The following is a 16,348-nucleotide window of genomic DNA, read 5'->3' on the forward strand; positions in this document are numbered from 1 at the left end:
GGCTCAACCACTGGTAGAAGCTGCAGACAAGCTGCAGCCAGGGTTGGGTACAAATGGAGATTTGACTGGCAACAAATAGCTGATTGGTCTGTAAACTCACGAGCAGTTATTAATGATAAAGGTGTTCTGGCTGCCAACAATGGTGTGATTGTTTCCCAGCTAACTGAATAGCGTGGGGCTGTAAGCTAGATAGCAAGAAGTCATCAGACCTCCACCAGCTCATGTACTCTCTCTGTTCTTAGTAAAAGCCTGAAGAAAACCAGTTTATCTTCCCTTGTGCAATTGCTGTAAGCGGTGACTTTTAATTAGTAATACAGATGCCTTTTATAAGTGAACCAGCCTCTTGCAAACCAGTTAATGCATCAGAAGAAGCAGCATTGTAATCAGCACAAAAACCATCTTAATAGACACTGTGAACAGAGGCCACTGAACTGCTTCTCCAGTTTTCCCTCTGTCCATCACACCCATTTCTTTAGTGTGGTGTGTACAGGTGTGTGTACGTGTACATGTGTGTGTATGTGTACGTACATGTACGTGTTTGTGTGAACATGTGTGCGTGCGTACATGTGTGTGCATGCTCTGTCTGTATGTTTGCACATTTGTATATGTATGTGGATATATGGGCGTCTGTAAAAGGAGGGGGTTAGAGTTTTAACTACTGGTGTTATATGTTGACAGTTCATTTTTGTTTACTTGTAGTTAGAATCTATTTACTCAGCATAAATACCAATTTGCATTGAGTACAGAAGCTATGACCTTGCTTTCTGTCACTATGGGCCTAAACGACAGGGCAATTGGGAAATCTTTAGCTTTTGTGATAACTCTGAGAACTACAGGACTTCATTTTCAGCACACTACTCCCATGAGGCATAACAGAATCTGTAAAGAAACATCCATTCCAGAACACATCCGAGCCTGTTTGTGTTAGGACATGAAATCAAAAAAGATACATACTTGGTTATTTGATTCACAATTTCTTTCAAAGTCAGTGAGCACAGAGTCACCCTCGGCAGCGAATTTCTTTATATGATCTGCAACTGAGCAAAAGATACAGCAAGGCATTACTTGCAGTAACAAAACATCCCACAGCTATAAATGGAGATACTGTACATACCCGGACTGAGCTGAGCTGCCAATTGTAGGCTTCATTTATTAAAAAGGTAACTTGCTGCCTGGTTGCTCCGTTGGGAAATTCATTTGATCATCCATTTGTGTAGAATAATGGTGGGAATCATTTCAGTTCAAACTCTGGTTTGTACAGTGGCCTGCTCAGTCAGGACGGATGCATAGAGGTTGTAGAAACAGGCTAAGCAAACCTTTTCCCTCAGGCCTCCTTTACATATCACTCTCTAGTGACCACCCCCCCCACAATTGAAAAAAAAGTGTATGTGGAGACAAGACTGGGATTTGGTCTCTTAAGAAACTGGAGGAATGGAGTATCTGGCCATTTGAAAGCTTTGTCTGCCATTCTATATGGATGACCTCCTCAATGTCATCTTCCTGCCCAATCCCCATATCACTTGATTTGCGAAAACACCAAAATCTATTGGTCTCTGTTTCATACAAAGACTCAGCAACTGGAAGGAGAAAAGACAAAGAGAAATTTTGAAGACCCTGTTAACATATGCTGTCTAGGCTTGTACAGGAAGGAACGGCCTTTGTACAACATACCCACGGCCCCAGGAACACTCACTGACCCCAATAAAATGGGGGAGAAAAAAAACTTATAATTCAATAATAAAATCTAGGGAGCTATGTTACTTAATATGTGCTATGTGGAAACACCAAAAGCTTGGGAATTTGCTGAAAAAACAAAGTTGTGCACAATTATAGAGGTGTGCAAGTTCGTTCATGTGCATTACTGCATTAACATTGATTGGTCCCATCCATTGCCCAGAGATTCAGCCATCAGCCAAAAAGAAGTGTCACGTCTCCAAGCACTCATATACAATAACTAGCACAGAGAATGTTGGAGAAACTCAGCAGGTCTAGCAGCATCTGTGGAGACAGAAGCAGAACAACGTTTCAAGTTTGAAGAAGAGTCACATCAGACTCAAAAAGTTAATTCTGTTTCTCTTTCCACAGGTGCTGCTGGACCTGCTGAGTTTCTCCAGCATTTTCTGTGTTTGTTTCAGAATTCCAGCATCTGCAGTAATTATAACATATCCCAATATATTGTTTAAGCATTCCTGAAAAAGGGGTGCTTTTTTAATATAAGTTTATCCCTCAATAAGATACAATCTTTGAGGAGATTTGTGACAAACGACACCAAAGTATCTCCAAAAAAGTTTTTTAAAAAAAATGTACATTGTAAGTTGTGACAAGACTGAGAAGAAAACTTACAGTGCGCCATAAGTATCATGAGGGCTGTGTTCCTTTGAAGTTCTGTCCAGTGAGGGGCTATGCTGTCAATAGGAATTTGACTTATTAAAGGCTTGGTAGAGCAGATAATCTCCTTCAGGTCAGAGTCATCCTAGAGAGAGGACACAAGAAAGAAGCAGTAGATTCTCCTTTTGTTGGAAAAAAAGGCACATTTTTCAAAATAATGTTTCACAGGACCTGGGTGTCATTGGCAAGCCATTACCTAACTTTTAACTGCACTTACACTGAGAAGCTCCCAGGCTATTTCAGAGGGCAGTAAACAGTGTACCATATTGTTGTCAGTCTGGAGTCACAGACCCGGTAAGGTTGGCAGATATCCTTCTCTAAGGGGCAACAGTGAATCAGATGTGTTTCTGATCACAATTGATGCTAGTTTCACGGTCACCATTACTGAGGCTGGCTTTCTGCGCCAGATATTTTTTCTCACTGATGTAGCCATGGCAACAATTATGGAGGAAAGGTTAAAGAAAAAGCCATGATTATTATTCCTATTGCTTTTCACCTGCAAGTGTCACTGTCTGAGGGCAATGGGCAATCAATTTGGGCCAGTTTGTGATGATCCTACAGTCAAATTGTCTGCCAAATACAGGTTTTGGACAAATATGAACCTAAAATGACTAAGGATTCTTTTACATATAATAGCTGAAATAATATCTACAGTGGGAACGTGGGTTTGACTTGACTTAGAAAGACAAGCATTCCAGTGAAGAGAGGTTGCCAAGACAACACTGGTAAAACATTCCTGTCATCAGGTAACAAATCTTTATTGAGATGAGGAGAAACAACAGGCTTTGTTATAAAGCCCAATATAAAATTAAGACATGAGTAATAAAAGAGATTCAATTTTGATGGGTGATGTTTATACTGTAATTGCAATGCTACAATAAATAACGTAATTAACAGGAGGCAAGATAGTTTAGGGATAATGAGAAAATTACTGAAGGCAAGCAACTGTTGCTAGGCAGCAGGGGATGTATCCTTGTAAATCAGGGGTTAGAAAAGTTATAGCTGCCTGTGTTATGTTCTGGCCTGATCTAAACATGAAGTCAGGTGACATGGAGAGCATCCTGAAGTAAGAGCCCCAATGAATGAGAAAAATTCATGGCTGACTGGTGGATGTTACTGCCGTGGAAGCAAAATGAGAGAATGATCGAAAATGCGTGAACTCACCGTTGAGTCCAAAAGGCTGTAAAGTGTCTCGTCAGAAATTGAGCCCTGCTCCTCAATCTCGCATTGACCTTCTCTCAAACAGTGTCGGTCAAGGACAGAGGTATCAGGCCGAGGTGGAGGATTAAAACAAGAGAGACTGCTGGGAGCTCAACATCATGATTGTAGACTGAATAGAGCCATTACCCAATCTGTGTTTGGTAACCCCATTTTGTTGCCTATTCCTTGCTTGTTTCAGTTTTTCTCTTGTTACTTGTGCTTTCCAGCCAGCAGCATACCTGCCCTGGTGCATTGTTTGTTTCTTTATTTCTTGCTCCAACACAATTCCCTGTGACCCTGCAGGACTATCTCCTCTGTTAGTCCATCTCCGATACCTTCCACCCCATATTGTCCTTGTCCATTCCATCCCTTGCTCGTAATTCCCAGTTCTGGCAAAAGAACATCAAATTGAAACCTTAGCTCTGTTTCTCTTCCTCCACAAATGCTGATAGACCTGCTGAGTATCTTGTGCATTTTCTCTTTTTGCCGCTATTTTTTATGCTTTGGGGCAAGAGATGTAGGGAGAGGAGAAGAATGTTATTAGGCAGCAGAGACTAAAACTGAAAGTCACGAGTTATGAGGAGGCTGGAGTTGATGAGTAATGGCAAGAAGAAATGAATTTACAGAGGCATGAGGATCGAGCACAGAATTGGACTGACTGGATTTCTCAGAGTGCCAGCATTGACTTGATGGGCCAGATAGCCTCCTGGCACCAAGACCAAGTGTCTGGCAGAGAATCTTAGACTACTGAGGTTCATCATGATTAGTGACCATTTGAGGAGGGTTCTCTGTGTGGAGTGTAACAGCAACAATGAGAGTCTACCTTCAGGAGACGTGGGCCAAGGGAAAACAAAATCCCTGATAAAAGGATCCTTTAAACAGGGCAGGTTTCCTCCAAAGGCTGGGGTCATCCTCCTGGTGTTTACCATCATAACGGCAGCATCTGAAAGCACTTAGAGTTTCAACTTTCCTCTTTTCTCCTGGATGCTATCAAAGGACAGACTAATAGTTCAGCACGTTAACAAATGCTCTGGGTGACTGCTCAATAATCTCTTGAGAAAGCCATCTGCTCTGGAGTGGCAGCTTTCTCCATCCTAAATTCCTGTCAACGCCCAGAGTGGAGCTCACTGCACAGTCTCGGGCAGCTCCAGCTGGCTGAAAGGATAGCATTAAATCAGTTCCTTTCCCGATTTCTCACCTTCACTTGCTCAAAGGTCTTCAGGAGGGCAGCAACAAAACCACTATGATTCTGAAATCAAATGGAGAAAGAAAATAAGACAAATACTCCTAACTAGGACAGGCTGCATACAGATCACACACAATATTCCATGTTTTCCTTTCACGCTTCCTCTTTATGGGTCCCAATCCTTCATAACCCCTCCCATCCCAACAAAACGATCCTCCGCTAACAAAGCCTCTCAATTAGACGATAATCTCAAACATTCCAAGATATATTTTCCTATATTTCACAGTCTACAAACGTCACAATAATGCAGAGTAAACACAAGATTACACGTGGAGGCGATAGGTTCTGCAGTTGATTGGCTTTTATCCACGAGAAGATTACAAGTTGGAATAAAACCACAGCACAGAACGAGGCCTTCAACCATTGTGCCCACACTGGACATCAAACATCCATCAATTCTAATCCCATGTTCCAGCCTATCCTTAATATGCTATTGCATTCCAAGTGTTCCTTTAAATACTTGGGGAATGTCTTGAAGGGTCCCAGTCTGCCACTTTTTCAGGCAGTGAACTTCAAATATCCACCACCCCCTCTGGGTGAAAACATTTTTCCTCAACTTCCTTCTAAACCTCCTACACTTTTCCTTAAAACAGTGCCCTCTGGTTACAGACCCCTCCAAGGGGAAAGGCTTTCCCTCTCTACCCTGTATGTGTACTTTGGAAATTTGTACACCTCAATCAGATTCACCTCACCTTAACAAAAACAACGCCAGTCTACATTCTCTATTCATAGCTGAGTTGCACCAGCCCAGGCAACATCCTGCTGCATCTCTTCTGCACCCTCTCTAGTGCAATCAGACCCTTCTTACAGTATCGAGGCCAGAAACGTTCTCAGTATTCCAGCTGTGACTTAATTCACATTATACACAACTCTGTTATAGCCCCCTTGCTCTTGTATTCAATGCCTTGACTCAGAAAAGCAAGTAGCCCATATGTTTTTTTAACCAGTTTACCTATCTGTCCTCCCTTACTAGTGATGGCATTACTCTCACTGAGCCCCCAACAAACAACATTCTGGTGGTTAGAAAATTAACTGAATATAACCATATTATTGTGATTAGAGGAGCAGGTCAGAAATTAGGAATTCTCCAGTGAGTAACGCACTCCTGACTACCACAAATCGGTCTGTCATTCAAAAGTCAACACCATCCAGTACAAAGCAATGTGCTTCATTGCACTTGATCCACCACCTTAAACATTCATGTCTTTTGATGGGGGACAACCAGTGTGCACCATCTACAAGATGCACTGCAGCAACTCACCAAAGCGCCTTCAACTGCACCTTCCAAACCCACAAGATCAATCACCTGTTAAGGATATGTTCATGGGAACAGAAAAAAAACCTGAAAGTAACCTTCCACATCACTCACCATCCTGACTTAGAACCATATTGTCCTTCCTTCAAGGAAACTGAATCAAAAGTCTGGGACTCCCTTCCTAACAGCGCTGTGCCTTCACCATGTAGACAGCAGAGGTTCAAGAAGGCAGCTCTCCACTATCTTCTCAAGAGGCAATTGTGGATGGACAAAAAATATATGGACGCCCACATGAAAAAATATTTAACAAAAGCTTACCACCATTAATTTCCCAAAACCCAATCAATGGCTTTGAAACCATATCTCTTTCTCTCACACAGACAGACAGACACACACACATTTCTAACTTAGGGGAAAATTAAATCAGACAATATACAATGTTGGAGATAATGGGAACTGCAGATGCTGGAGAATTCCAAGATAATAAAATGTGAGGCTGGATGAACACAGCAGGCCAAGCAGCATCTCAGGAGCACAAAAGCTGACGTTTCGGGCCTAGACCCTTCATCAGAGAGGGGGATGGGGAGAGGGAGCTGGAATAAATAGGGAGAGAGGGGGAGGCGGTCCAAAGATGGAGAGAGATGAAAGATAGGTGGAGAGAGTATAGGTGGGGAGGTAGGGAGGGGATAGGTCAGTCCAGGGAAGACGGACAGGTCAAGGAGGTGGGATGAGGTTAGTAGGTAGCTGGGGGTGCGGCTTGGTGTGGGAGGAAGGGATGGGTGAGAGGAAGAACCGGTTAGGGAGGCAGAGACAGGTTGGACTGGTTTTGGGATGCAGTGGGTGGGGGGGGAAGAGCTGGGCTGGTTGTGTGGGGCAGTGGGGGGAGGGGACGAACTGGGCTGGTTTAGGGATGCAGTAGGGGAAGGGGAGATTTTGAAACTGGTGAAGTCCACATTGATACCATATGGCTGCAGGGTTCCCAGGCGGAATATGAGTTGCTGTTCCTGCAACCTTCGGGTGGCATCATTGTGGCAGTGCAGGAGGCCCATGATGGACATGTCATCTAGAGAATGGGAGGGGGAGTGGAAATGGTTTGCGACTGGGAGGCGCAGTTGTTTGTTGCGAACTGAGCGGAGGTGTTCTGCAAAGCGGTCTCCAAGCCTCCGCTTGGTTTCCCCAATGTAGAGGAAGCCGCACCGGATCGCAGGCCCCAAGATGACATTCCACATTAAGCAGAGGTTCACCTGCACATCTGCCAATGTGGTATACTGCATCCACTGTACCCGGTGTGGCTTCCTCTACATTGGGGAAACCAAGCGGAGGCTTGGAGACCGCTTTGCAGAACACCTCCGCTCAGTTCACAACAAACAACTGCACCTCCCAGTCGCAAACCATTTCCACTCCCCCTCCCATTCTCTAGATGACATGTCCATCATGGGCCTCCTGCACTGCCACAATGATGCCACCCGAAGGTTGCAGGAACAGCAACTCATATTCCGCCTGGGAACCCTGCAGCCATATGGTATCAATGTGGACTTCACCAGTTTCAAAATCTCCCCTTCCCCTACTGCATCCCTAAACCAGCCTAGTTCGTCCCCTCCCCCCACTGCACCACACAACCAGCCCAGCTCTTCCCCCCCCACCCACTGCATCCCAAAACCAGTCCAACCTGTCTCTGCCTCCCTAACCGGTTCTTCCTCTCACCCATCCCTTCCTCCCACACCAAGCCGCACCCCCAGCTACCTACTAACCTCATCCCACCTCCTTGACCTGTCCGTCTTCCCTGGACTGACCTATCCCCTCCCTACCTCCCCACCTATACTCTCTCCACCTATCTTCTTTACTCTCCATCTTCGGTCCGCCTCCCCCTCTCTCCCTATTTATTCCAGCTCCCTCTCCCCATCCCCCTCTCTGATGAAGGGTCTCGGCCCGAAACGTCAGCTTTTGTGCTCCTGAGATGCTGCTTGGCCTGCTGTGTTCATCCAGCCTCACATTTTATTATCTTAATATACAATGTTGCTCCTCTGCTCATCCTGGGATCCAATCTAACATTTTGCAGTTCCCATAAGAACACCAATAGGAGATCATTAATTAGATCCAGGGTGGTATTCCAGGAAATGATTATTGCAGTACATCGCTGTAATGCTCTGAAAGGGTCTATGCTGAGGAGTGACTCCATCTCAGCCACCAAGAGGGCCAGCTTAGGATCTTGAAGGAATGGAACCCAACATCTGGATTGGCCCATGGTTTCTGTAACAATGTCTGTCATATCAATGCAACATGTAATTAGTTGCTAATATGTAATAATCCGTTTCTTGATCAATACAAGAACATCTTCCAATTAGACACTTAAAGCCACAAGGCAAGGTGCAGATTCAGTTTAGTGGCACATGCAACATGCTATAACTGTAAAGATTTTATAGCATCTTCACACCCAGCTTGATGTCTCCCACACATACAGACAGTCAGCAGCGGAGAAGAGCTGAACATTTAAGAACATAATTGAACAGGCACTCATGGCAAGACCCAACAAGGATGAATCTATAATCGATGGTAATGTTTTTTTGCACTACCAAAAAAATCTCAATAATCACATTTCTCTACTAGTCAGTAGAAATAATTTATGAAATCCTTCTGTTTAAATCCTGCTCTGTTTCTGAGGTTTAAGGAATGGTCAGAGATTTTCTTTATCCTCGTCAAAAGTATCTACTGCTTCTTTCATGCCTTGGTGAGCTACAGTGCCATCAGCTATACTGTAATTTTCTGAAGAATGGTCTCAACCCGAAACATCAGCTTTCCTGCTCCTCTGATGCTGCTTGGTCTGCTGTGTTCATCCAGCTTCACACCGTGTTATCTCAGATTCTCCAGCATTGGCAGTTCCTACTATCACCAAAACAAAACAGGTTGGATAGACTTCGACAAAGGGTTACCACTGGTGGGAAATCTTGAAAGGTAAGAATCTTCCATTTTAGCTATAGAAAGGTAGGAATGTTCCATTTAGTTGCAAAATCTATGAAAAACATCTAATACATCAGCACAGAGACTTCAACACTACTATTACTGCAAAAAGAAAAGCCTAAATAACGTATAACATCCAAAATAATATTGTCAGAAAGGTTTAATTTCTGAAATCGGCCAAATAAAACACAGGTTTAGGCACCTTGGAGAAAACAGTCTCAAGTTGCAGTGTAGCTTCCAAACAGACACTAAATCAAAAGCTGAACGAGTGAACATACTTTCATTTACAATTAGGAGTATAGCTGATGGCACTGTAGCTCACCAAAGTGTGAAAGAAGTAGTAGATACTTTTGAAGAGGATGAAGAAAACTTCTGACCATTACTTAAACCTCAGAAAAAGAGCAGGATTTAAACAGAAGGATTTCATAAATTATTTCTACTGACTAGTAGAGAAATGTGATTACTGTGATTTTTTGGTAGTGTAAAAATTCAACAGAGATGGAATTACTGTTAGAATTGCTGATGGGTGTCAGATTTATTATAGTCTAAACGTGATTCTAAAGAAAGCCATGCAGATGATAAGTAAAGCAAATGTGAGGAAACAAAACACATCAATCCTATGAGAAGATCAATCTTGGCACAGGGGATCAACAGAATCCATTCAATTCTGAAGGTTCAAAATCACATGGCACACATAAGAAACCAGTATAGCAAGCAGGACAGGCACTTGACACAAAGTCCTTGTCTGTGCTGTGGAGCAATGAAGCCTGACAGGCACAGACAGTGCCCAACTATTAAAAGTGAATCTATTATACAATAGGTCACTTTCAGAAAATGTGCCTACATAGGAAACAATCAGAAAGAAACAACAAGTCAAAAACTATTCACACAAAAAGAACTTGATAAAGGTAGAACAAACTGCAACAGAAGAACAAAACAAAATACTCGTTGGGGATTGGTGAACCAGACTTTGCTCTTTGGCAAGAAGTTGATTATTTCAACGGTTGTCGCAAATGTCAAGTTAAATACCAAGTAAATACTATCAGATAATGAACCATGGCTGAAAGAACATTGTCTATAATTGAAGGCACGCTACAAACTATTATCTCATATTAGAGACGCTAAATTGCAGCAAACATATGTACTTCAATTACAAGAATTCTCAGTCTTCAATAGAAATGCATGTTTCTATAAACCTCCTTCAAAAATGTCTAAGGAGTTAAACAGCAAAAACAAAAGATCTTTGAATAGAATATTCCAAATTATTTATTGAGGCAAGGAAGCTCAATAGAGAATACAGCATGATTCTGAAAAAAGATGCTAAGCAATTATGTCACTATATACCCAAGAAGATTCTGCATCTTTAATGAAACAAGTTGAGAAACAACTTGCAATGATGACCAGAAAGAGTGTCCTTTCCTGGGTTATGAAACCAACCAAGTGGTACTTGAGCATGGTTCCTGTACAAACCTAATGGGTCAATCCAAATTCTGTTGACCTTCGGCAGCTCGACAATATGACTATAAGAAAAATCTGCCCTTTGTCTATGGTCAACAAGAAATTAGTTTAACTATCTAAAGCCAGAGTTTTCCCAATATCTGATGCAAACATTGGACTCTGGAAAGTGCCATTTGACAGACAATCAAAATTGTTTAGCATTAGACACAAAAGTAGGCCATTCAGTCCATTGAGATTGCTCTGCCATTCAAAGAGATCATAGCTGTCAGAGCTCATTAGATCTCCCTCCTTTCACAGCCCTCAATTCCTTTACTGACCTGTCTGTTTCAGCCTCGAATATAATTAATGACCCAGCCTCTACAGCACACTGAGGTAAAGAATTCCACACATTCACTACAATCTGCGAGAAGTGATTCCTCCTGATTTCAGTTTTAAACATGCAACCTTTTATCCTGAGATGATGCCCTCTGGTCCTGGTCTCTCTCACAATGTGAAAAAAATGCTCTCTGCAACTACGCTGTCAAGCTACTTAAGAATCTTGTACATTTTAATTAGGTCACCCCTCATTTGTCTATATTCCAACAAGTACAGATCCAATTCACCAACCTTTCCTCAGTCCCTCCAAACTTGGTGTCAGCCTAGTGAACCTTCTCTGACTGTCTCCAATGCCAAAATATCCTTCCTCAGATAAGGGACCCAGAACTGTTCCCAGTATTCCAGCCTTGTATAGGTTTAGCAAAATCTCCCTACTTTAAAATAAAGGGTAATATTCTATTAGCCCGTCCCTGAACTTGGATGATAGATTTTGAGATTCATGCACATGGATTCACTGATCCCTCCATCCTGTAGCGACATTCATGACCCCCCAACTGAGAAATTTTGCTTGAGCAGAATACCATTCAGGATTGCTTCAGATCAAGACATTTTCAACAGTCCCAATCTTTTACAAGGTCTTCAATGAATCCCATACTACACGGATACTGATACACTTGGAAACTGTTGAGAAGACAATTGGAGGAGGTGTGGTGCCCTTAAGCCCTTGCAAGAGGAAGGTCTCACCCTTAATGATACATGTGAATTCAGTGGTGTATCTATTCATTTCTCGAGACTTATTATCAAAATGATGGTATGAGAGTCGACCTACAGAAAACACAAACAACTAAGGAGTTTCCCCACTTTAAAGTCAGTTCATGACTTGTAAAAATGTTGTAAGCGATGAAAAACCTGTCGGCAACGTTCAGTGATTGGCGCTGAATCCTGAAGGCAAGTCCTCAAGAAGACACAAGGATGGTGTTGGAATCCATGTCAAACAGATGCTTTTAAGAGGATCAAGGACTTGGTGTTCTTCGCAGACTTCCCAGTCCATCACACACATCCTTTCCAATAATAGTTGATTCTTCAGCTGAAGGTTTATGATTAGTGCTCTTCCAGGAGCAACCAGATGGGTGTTGTAAACTGGTCTATTATGCGACACTGGCATTATCAGGCAGAGAAACACAACATGCTGTAACTGAGAAGGAAGCTCCCTTGGTCACATGGGGTTTATGCGAGATTTTCAGAATACACCTTTGGTCTGTCACAAAACAGATCACAGGCTTCCAGTTTCATACTGAATGAGAAGTAACTCACAAAGAAGGCTCCACAAGCACAGAAATGTTCACTTTGTCTCACGAGGTTGGCCCATGAAACAACATGAAACAGTTTACCTTCGAGGCAAATTGCGGATACACTGTCTGGGGAGATGGTCAATTCTCAGGCACGCCGCCGAGTTTGTTTGCAAAATTAAGTCACACACTCAGTGAACAGCAACGCAGTGGGCAACAAGCCACAATCGGTTCATCCAACTACAACAAAAACAGAATAGGGACCAGGAGTGCTCCAGACTAAATGCCCAGCGCTGGCCGTGAAAACATATTTTGAGCACCAACAGCATTTTACAATCATGGGCAAATTACCGCTGTACAACGAAAGCTGCTCATTCCAGATTCACTTCAGGAAGTTGTCCTCGAGAAGCTACATCAAGAACGCTTACTGATCACCAAATGGGGAGGCGGAATTTGGACAGTGGTGTGACAGCTGGGGATCTCACAGGACACCGAAGATCTCATCACTGACTGTGCTATTCGTAGATCACTGAAGTCACTGGTACCCACCAGTTTCCCACCAAACTGTGGGCACCAACCTGTTCTCTTTTGATGTGAAGTCATACGTTATCACTAGATTTTATTCCTTGCAACAGACAGAGGTGAAAAAGCTGCGGACCATAATTACAGATGCTCTCACATTAAATAATTGTAACCCAGGGCATCCCATTCAGACAATGGTTCACAGTTTGTTAATGAGTTTTTCAGCCTATTTGCAGTTAGCTCTGGATTTGAACAGGTCAGAAGTTCAGAGAGGTAATCTTAATCAAATAGAGAGGTTAAGTATGGAGTCCACTCAGTCACATCAATTTCAAAGAAAAATATTGACGTCTATACGACACTAAATTACAGATCCACCACTAAAATTGCTGAAGACTCAGCACACTATACTTCCAAAGTGGTTAACTCCATATTTACAACCACAGGACTAACAAGGAGCATCTCTACTGGGCACAACTGGTACACGCTATAATAGACATCACCATGCAAAACAATTGACATACTTGCATGAGGGGCAACGATTGTGGATAAGGTATCTTTAGAGGAAAGGTTTGATCTTCCAAGGAGCTGCAGACCGTACATTGGCTGCACTGCTCAGCTGAAGGGGTCATACGAAGGAACCACAGGAACCCCATCTCACTGTGGTTCAATCTGCCAGCCCTGCTCAACTGAACGTCCCCAGTGAGGAAGTGGATAGCACACGGGACGTACAGACCTCGTACTCTCAGGAAACAAATCAAAGTCAGTCTCCAACCAAGAGACTACCAAGCGCCATGGACCTGGGTTCGATTCCACCCGTGGGTGACTGCCTAGAGTTTGCACATTCCCCTTGTGTCTGCGTGGTTTTCCTCCGACAAACCAAAGATGTGCAGGTTGGGTGGATTGGACATACTAAATCACCCATAGGGTCCAGGGATGTCTAGGTTAGGTGGGTTAGCTATGGGAAATGCAGGGTTACAGAGATAGGGTAGTGGGGGCGGGTCTGGATTGGATGCTCTTCATGGGATCAATGTGGACTTGATGGGCCAAGTGGCCTGCTTTTACACTGTAAGGATTCAATGAACAGCTGTATACACAAATGCATAACGTCAAAAATGAGGAGAAAGCTTTGCGGCAGATATTGCCTCAACAGGAATGCATCCGAAAGGGTTAATACTGAGGAGTCCTCAAAGCATCTTAAGATGATGTTCATAGGTTCATAGAATAGAACATTACAGCACAGTACAGGCCCTTCGGCACTCGACGTTGTGCCAACCTGTCATACCAATCTCAAGCCCATCTAACCTACACTATTCCATGTACATCCATATGCTTGTCCAATGACGACTTAAATGTACGTAAAGTTGGCGAATCTACTACCATTGCAGGCAGAGCGTTCCATTCCCTTACTACTCTCTGAGTAAAGAAACTACCTCTGACATCTGTCCTATATCTTTCACCCCTCAATTTGAAGCTATGCACCCTCGTGCTCGCCGTCACCATCCTAGGAAAAAGGCTCTCCCTATCCACCCTATCTAATCCTCTGATTATTTCATATGTTTCAATTAAGTCACCTCTCAACCTTCTTCTCTCTAATGAAAACAGCCTCAAGTCCCTCAGCCTTTCCTCGTAAGACCTTCCCTCCATACCAGGCAACATCCTAGTAAATCTCCTCTGCACCCTTTCCAAAGCTTCCACATCCTTCTCATAATGCAGTGACCAGAACTGTACACAATACTCCAAGTGCGGCCGCACCAGAGTTTTGTGCAGCTTCACCATAACCTCTTGGTTCCAGAACTCGATCCCTCTATTAATAAAAGCTAAAACACCGTATGCCTTCTTAACAGCCCTGTCAACCTGGGTGGCAACTTTCAAGGATCTGTGTACATGGACACCGAGATCTCTCTGCTCAACTACACTACTAAGAATCTTACCATTAGCCCTGTACTTTGCCTTCTGGTTACTCCTACCAAAGTGCATCACTTCAAACTTGTCTGCATTAAACTCCATTTGCCACCTCTCAGCCCAGCTCTGCAGCTTATCTATGTCTAGCGAGTTTTGAGAAGATTTGTAGTTCAGGTTGAGGTTCTGGATGTGAGTTTGCTTGCTGAGCAAACGAACCTTCCAGCTCAGCGAGCAAACTTATCTATGTCTCTCTGCAACCTATAGCATCCTTCGTCACTATCCACAACTCCACCGACCTTAGCGTCACCTGCAAATTTACTAACCCATCCTTCTATGCCCTCATCCAGGTCATTTATAAAAATGACAAACAGCAGTGGACCCAACACCGACCCTTGCGGTACACCACTAGTAACTGGTCTCCAGGATGAACATTTCCCATCAACTACCACCCTCTGTCTTCTTTCAGCAAGCCAATTTCTGATCCAAACTGCTTTTTCTCCCACAATTCCATTCCTCCGCATTTTGTACAATAGCCTATTGTGGGGAACCTTACCGAACGCCTTGCTGAAACCCATATACACCACATCAGCCGGTTTACTCCCATCTACCTGTTTGGTCACCTTCTCAAAGAACTCGATAAGGTTTGTGAGGCACGACCTTCCCTTCACAAAACCGTGCTGACTATCCCTAATCAATTTATTCTTTTCTAGATGATTATAAATCCTATCCCAAACAACATTTTCCAACACTTTACCAACAACTGAGGTAAGGCTCACTGGTCTGTAATTACCAGGGTTGTCCCTACTCCCCTTCTTGAACAGGGGAACCACATTTGCTACCCTCCAGTCATCTGGCACTATTCCTGTAGAAAATGAAGAGTTAAAGATCAATGCCAAAGGCTCGGCAATCTCCTCCCTGGCTTCCCAGAGGATCTGAGGATAAATCCCATCCGGCCCAGGTGACTTATCTATCTTCACCTTCTGAAGGATTTCTAATACCTCTTCCGTGTGAGCCTCAATCCCACCTAGTCTAGTAGCCTGTATCTCAGTATTCTCCTCGACAACATTGTTGTTTTCTAGAGTGAATACTGTTGAAAAATATTCATTTAGCGCTTCCCCTATCTCATCTGACTCCACACACAACTTACCACTTCTATCCTTGATTGGGCCTAATCTTACTTTCGTCATTCTTTTATTCCTTAAATACCTATAGAAAGCCTTAGGGTTTACCCTGATCCTATCCGCCAACAACTTCGCATGTCTCCTCCTGGCTCTTCTCAGCTCTCTCTTTAGGTCTCTCCTAGCTACCTCGTAGCCCTCAAGTGCCCTAACTGAGCCTTCACATCTCATCCTAACATAAGCCTTCTTCTTCCCCTTGACCAGAGATTCCACCTCCTTCGTAAACCACGGCTCCCGCACTCTACAGCTTCCTCCCTGCCTGACAGGTACATACTTATTTGGGACACACAGGAGCTTTTCCTTGAATAAGCTCCACATTTCTAATGTGCCCATCCCCTGCAGTTTCCTTCCCCATGCTTTGGAATCGCAGGCAGAACAACTTAGGATCTTGGGGGAGCAAGACCTGACACCCAGGAGCTCTTTGTAGTCTCTGTAACAACTGCAAATCATATCAGTGTAATCCATAATTCGTTACTAACATGCAACAAACTGCATCTAGTTTAAGACAACAACAACTTCTCCTTAAGACTACCAGCTAGTTTTCCTCTACCACACTTGACCAAGCCTTCCCTGTAAATTCCTATAATTAAACAGGACAATGACAGCAAACCTGACCTGTTGTGAGGGCCAAACACAG

General features: G+C 43.4%; 1 protein-coding gene across 4 annotated transcripts in view; it reads right to left on the bottom strand.

Moving 5' to 3' along the window:
• The window catches only part of LOC125466869 (E3 ubiquitin-protein ligase TTC3-like), a 127,799-nt gene that overhangs the window by 85,686 nt on the left and 25,765 nt on the right, over positions 1–16,348 (bottom strand). For all 4 annotated transcript variants that reach the window (XR_009442873.1, XM_059639115.1, XM_059639114.1 and 1 more), the window contains exons 5-7: positions 4,787–4,837; positions 2,344–2,473; positions 955–1,037 (exon numbers count right to left, since the gene is read on the bottom strand). Coding sequence is in view for 3 of the 4 variants with exons in the window: in XM_059639115.1 (XP_059495098.1) it covers positions 955–1,037; positions 2,344–2,473; positions 4,787–4,837 (264 nt within the window). In the remaining variant the exon portion in view is untranslated. The remainder of the gene's footprint in view (positions 1–954; positions 1,038–2,343; positions 2,474–4,786; positions 4,838–16,348) is intronic.

This window comes from Stegostoma tigrinum, chromosome 32, assembly GCF_030684315.1.
Source record: "Stegostoma tigrinum isolate sSteTig4 chromosome 32, sSteTig4.hap1, whole genome shotgun sequence".
In the NCBI taxonomy this organism is placed as follows: domain Eukaryota; kingdom Metazoa; phylum Chordata; class Chondrichthyes; order Orectolobiformes; family Stegostomatidae; genus Stegostoma; species Stegostoma tigrinum.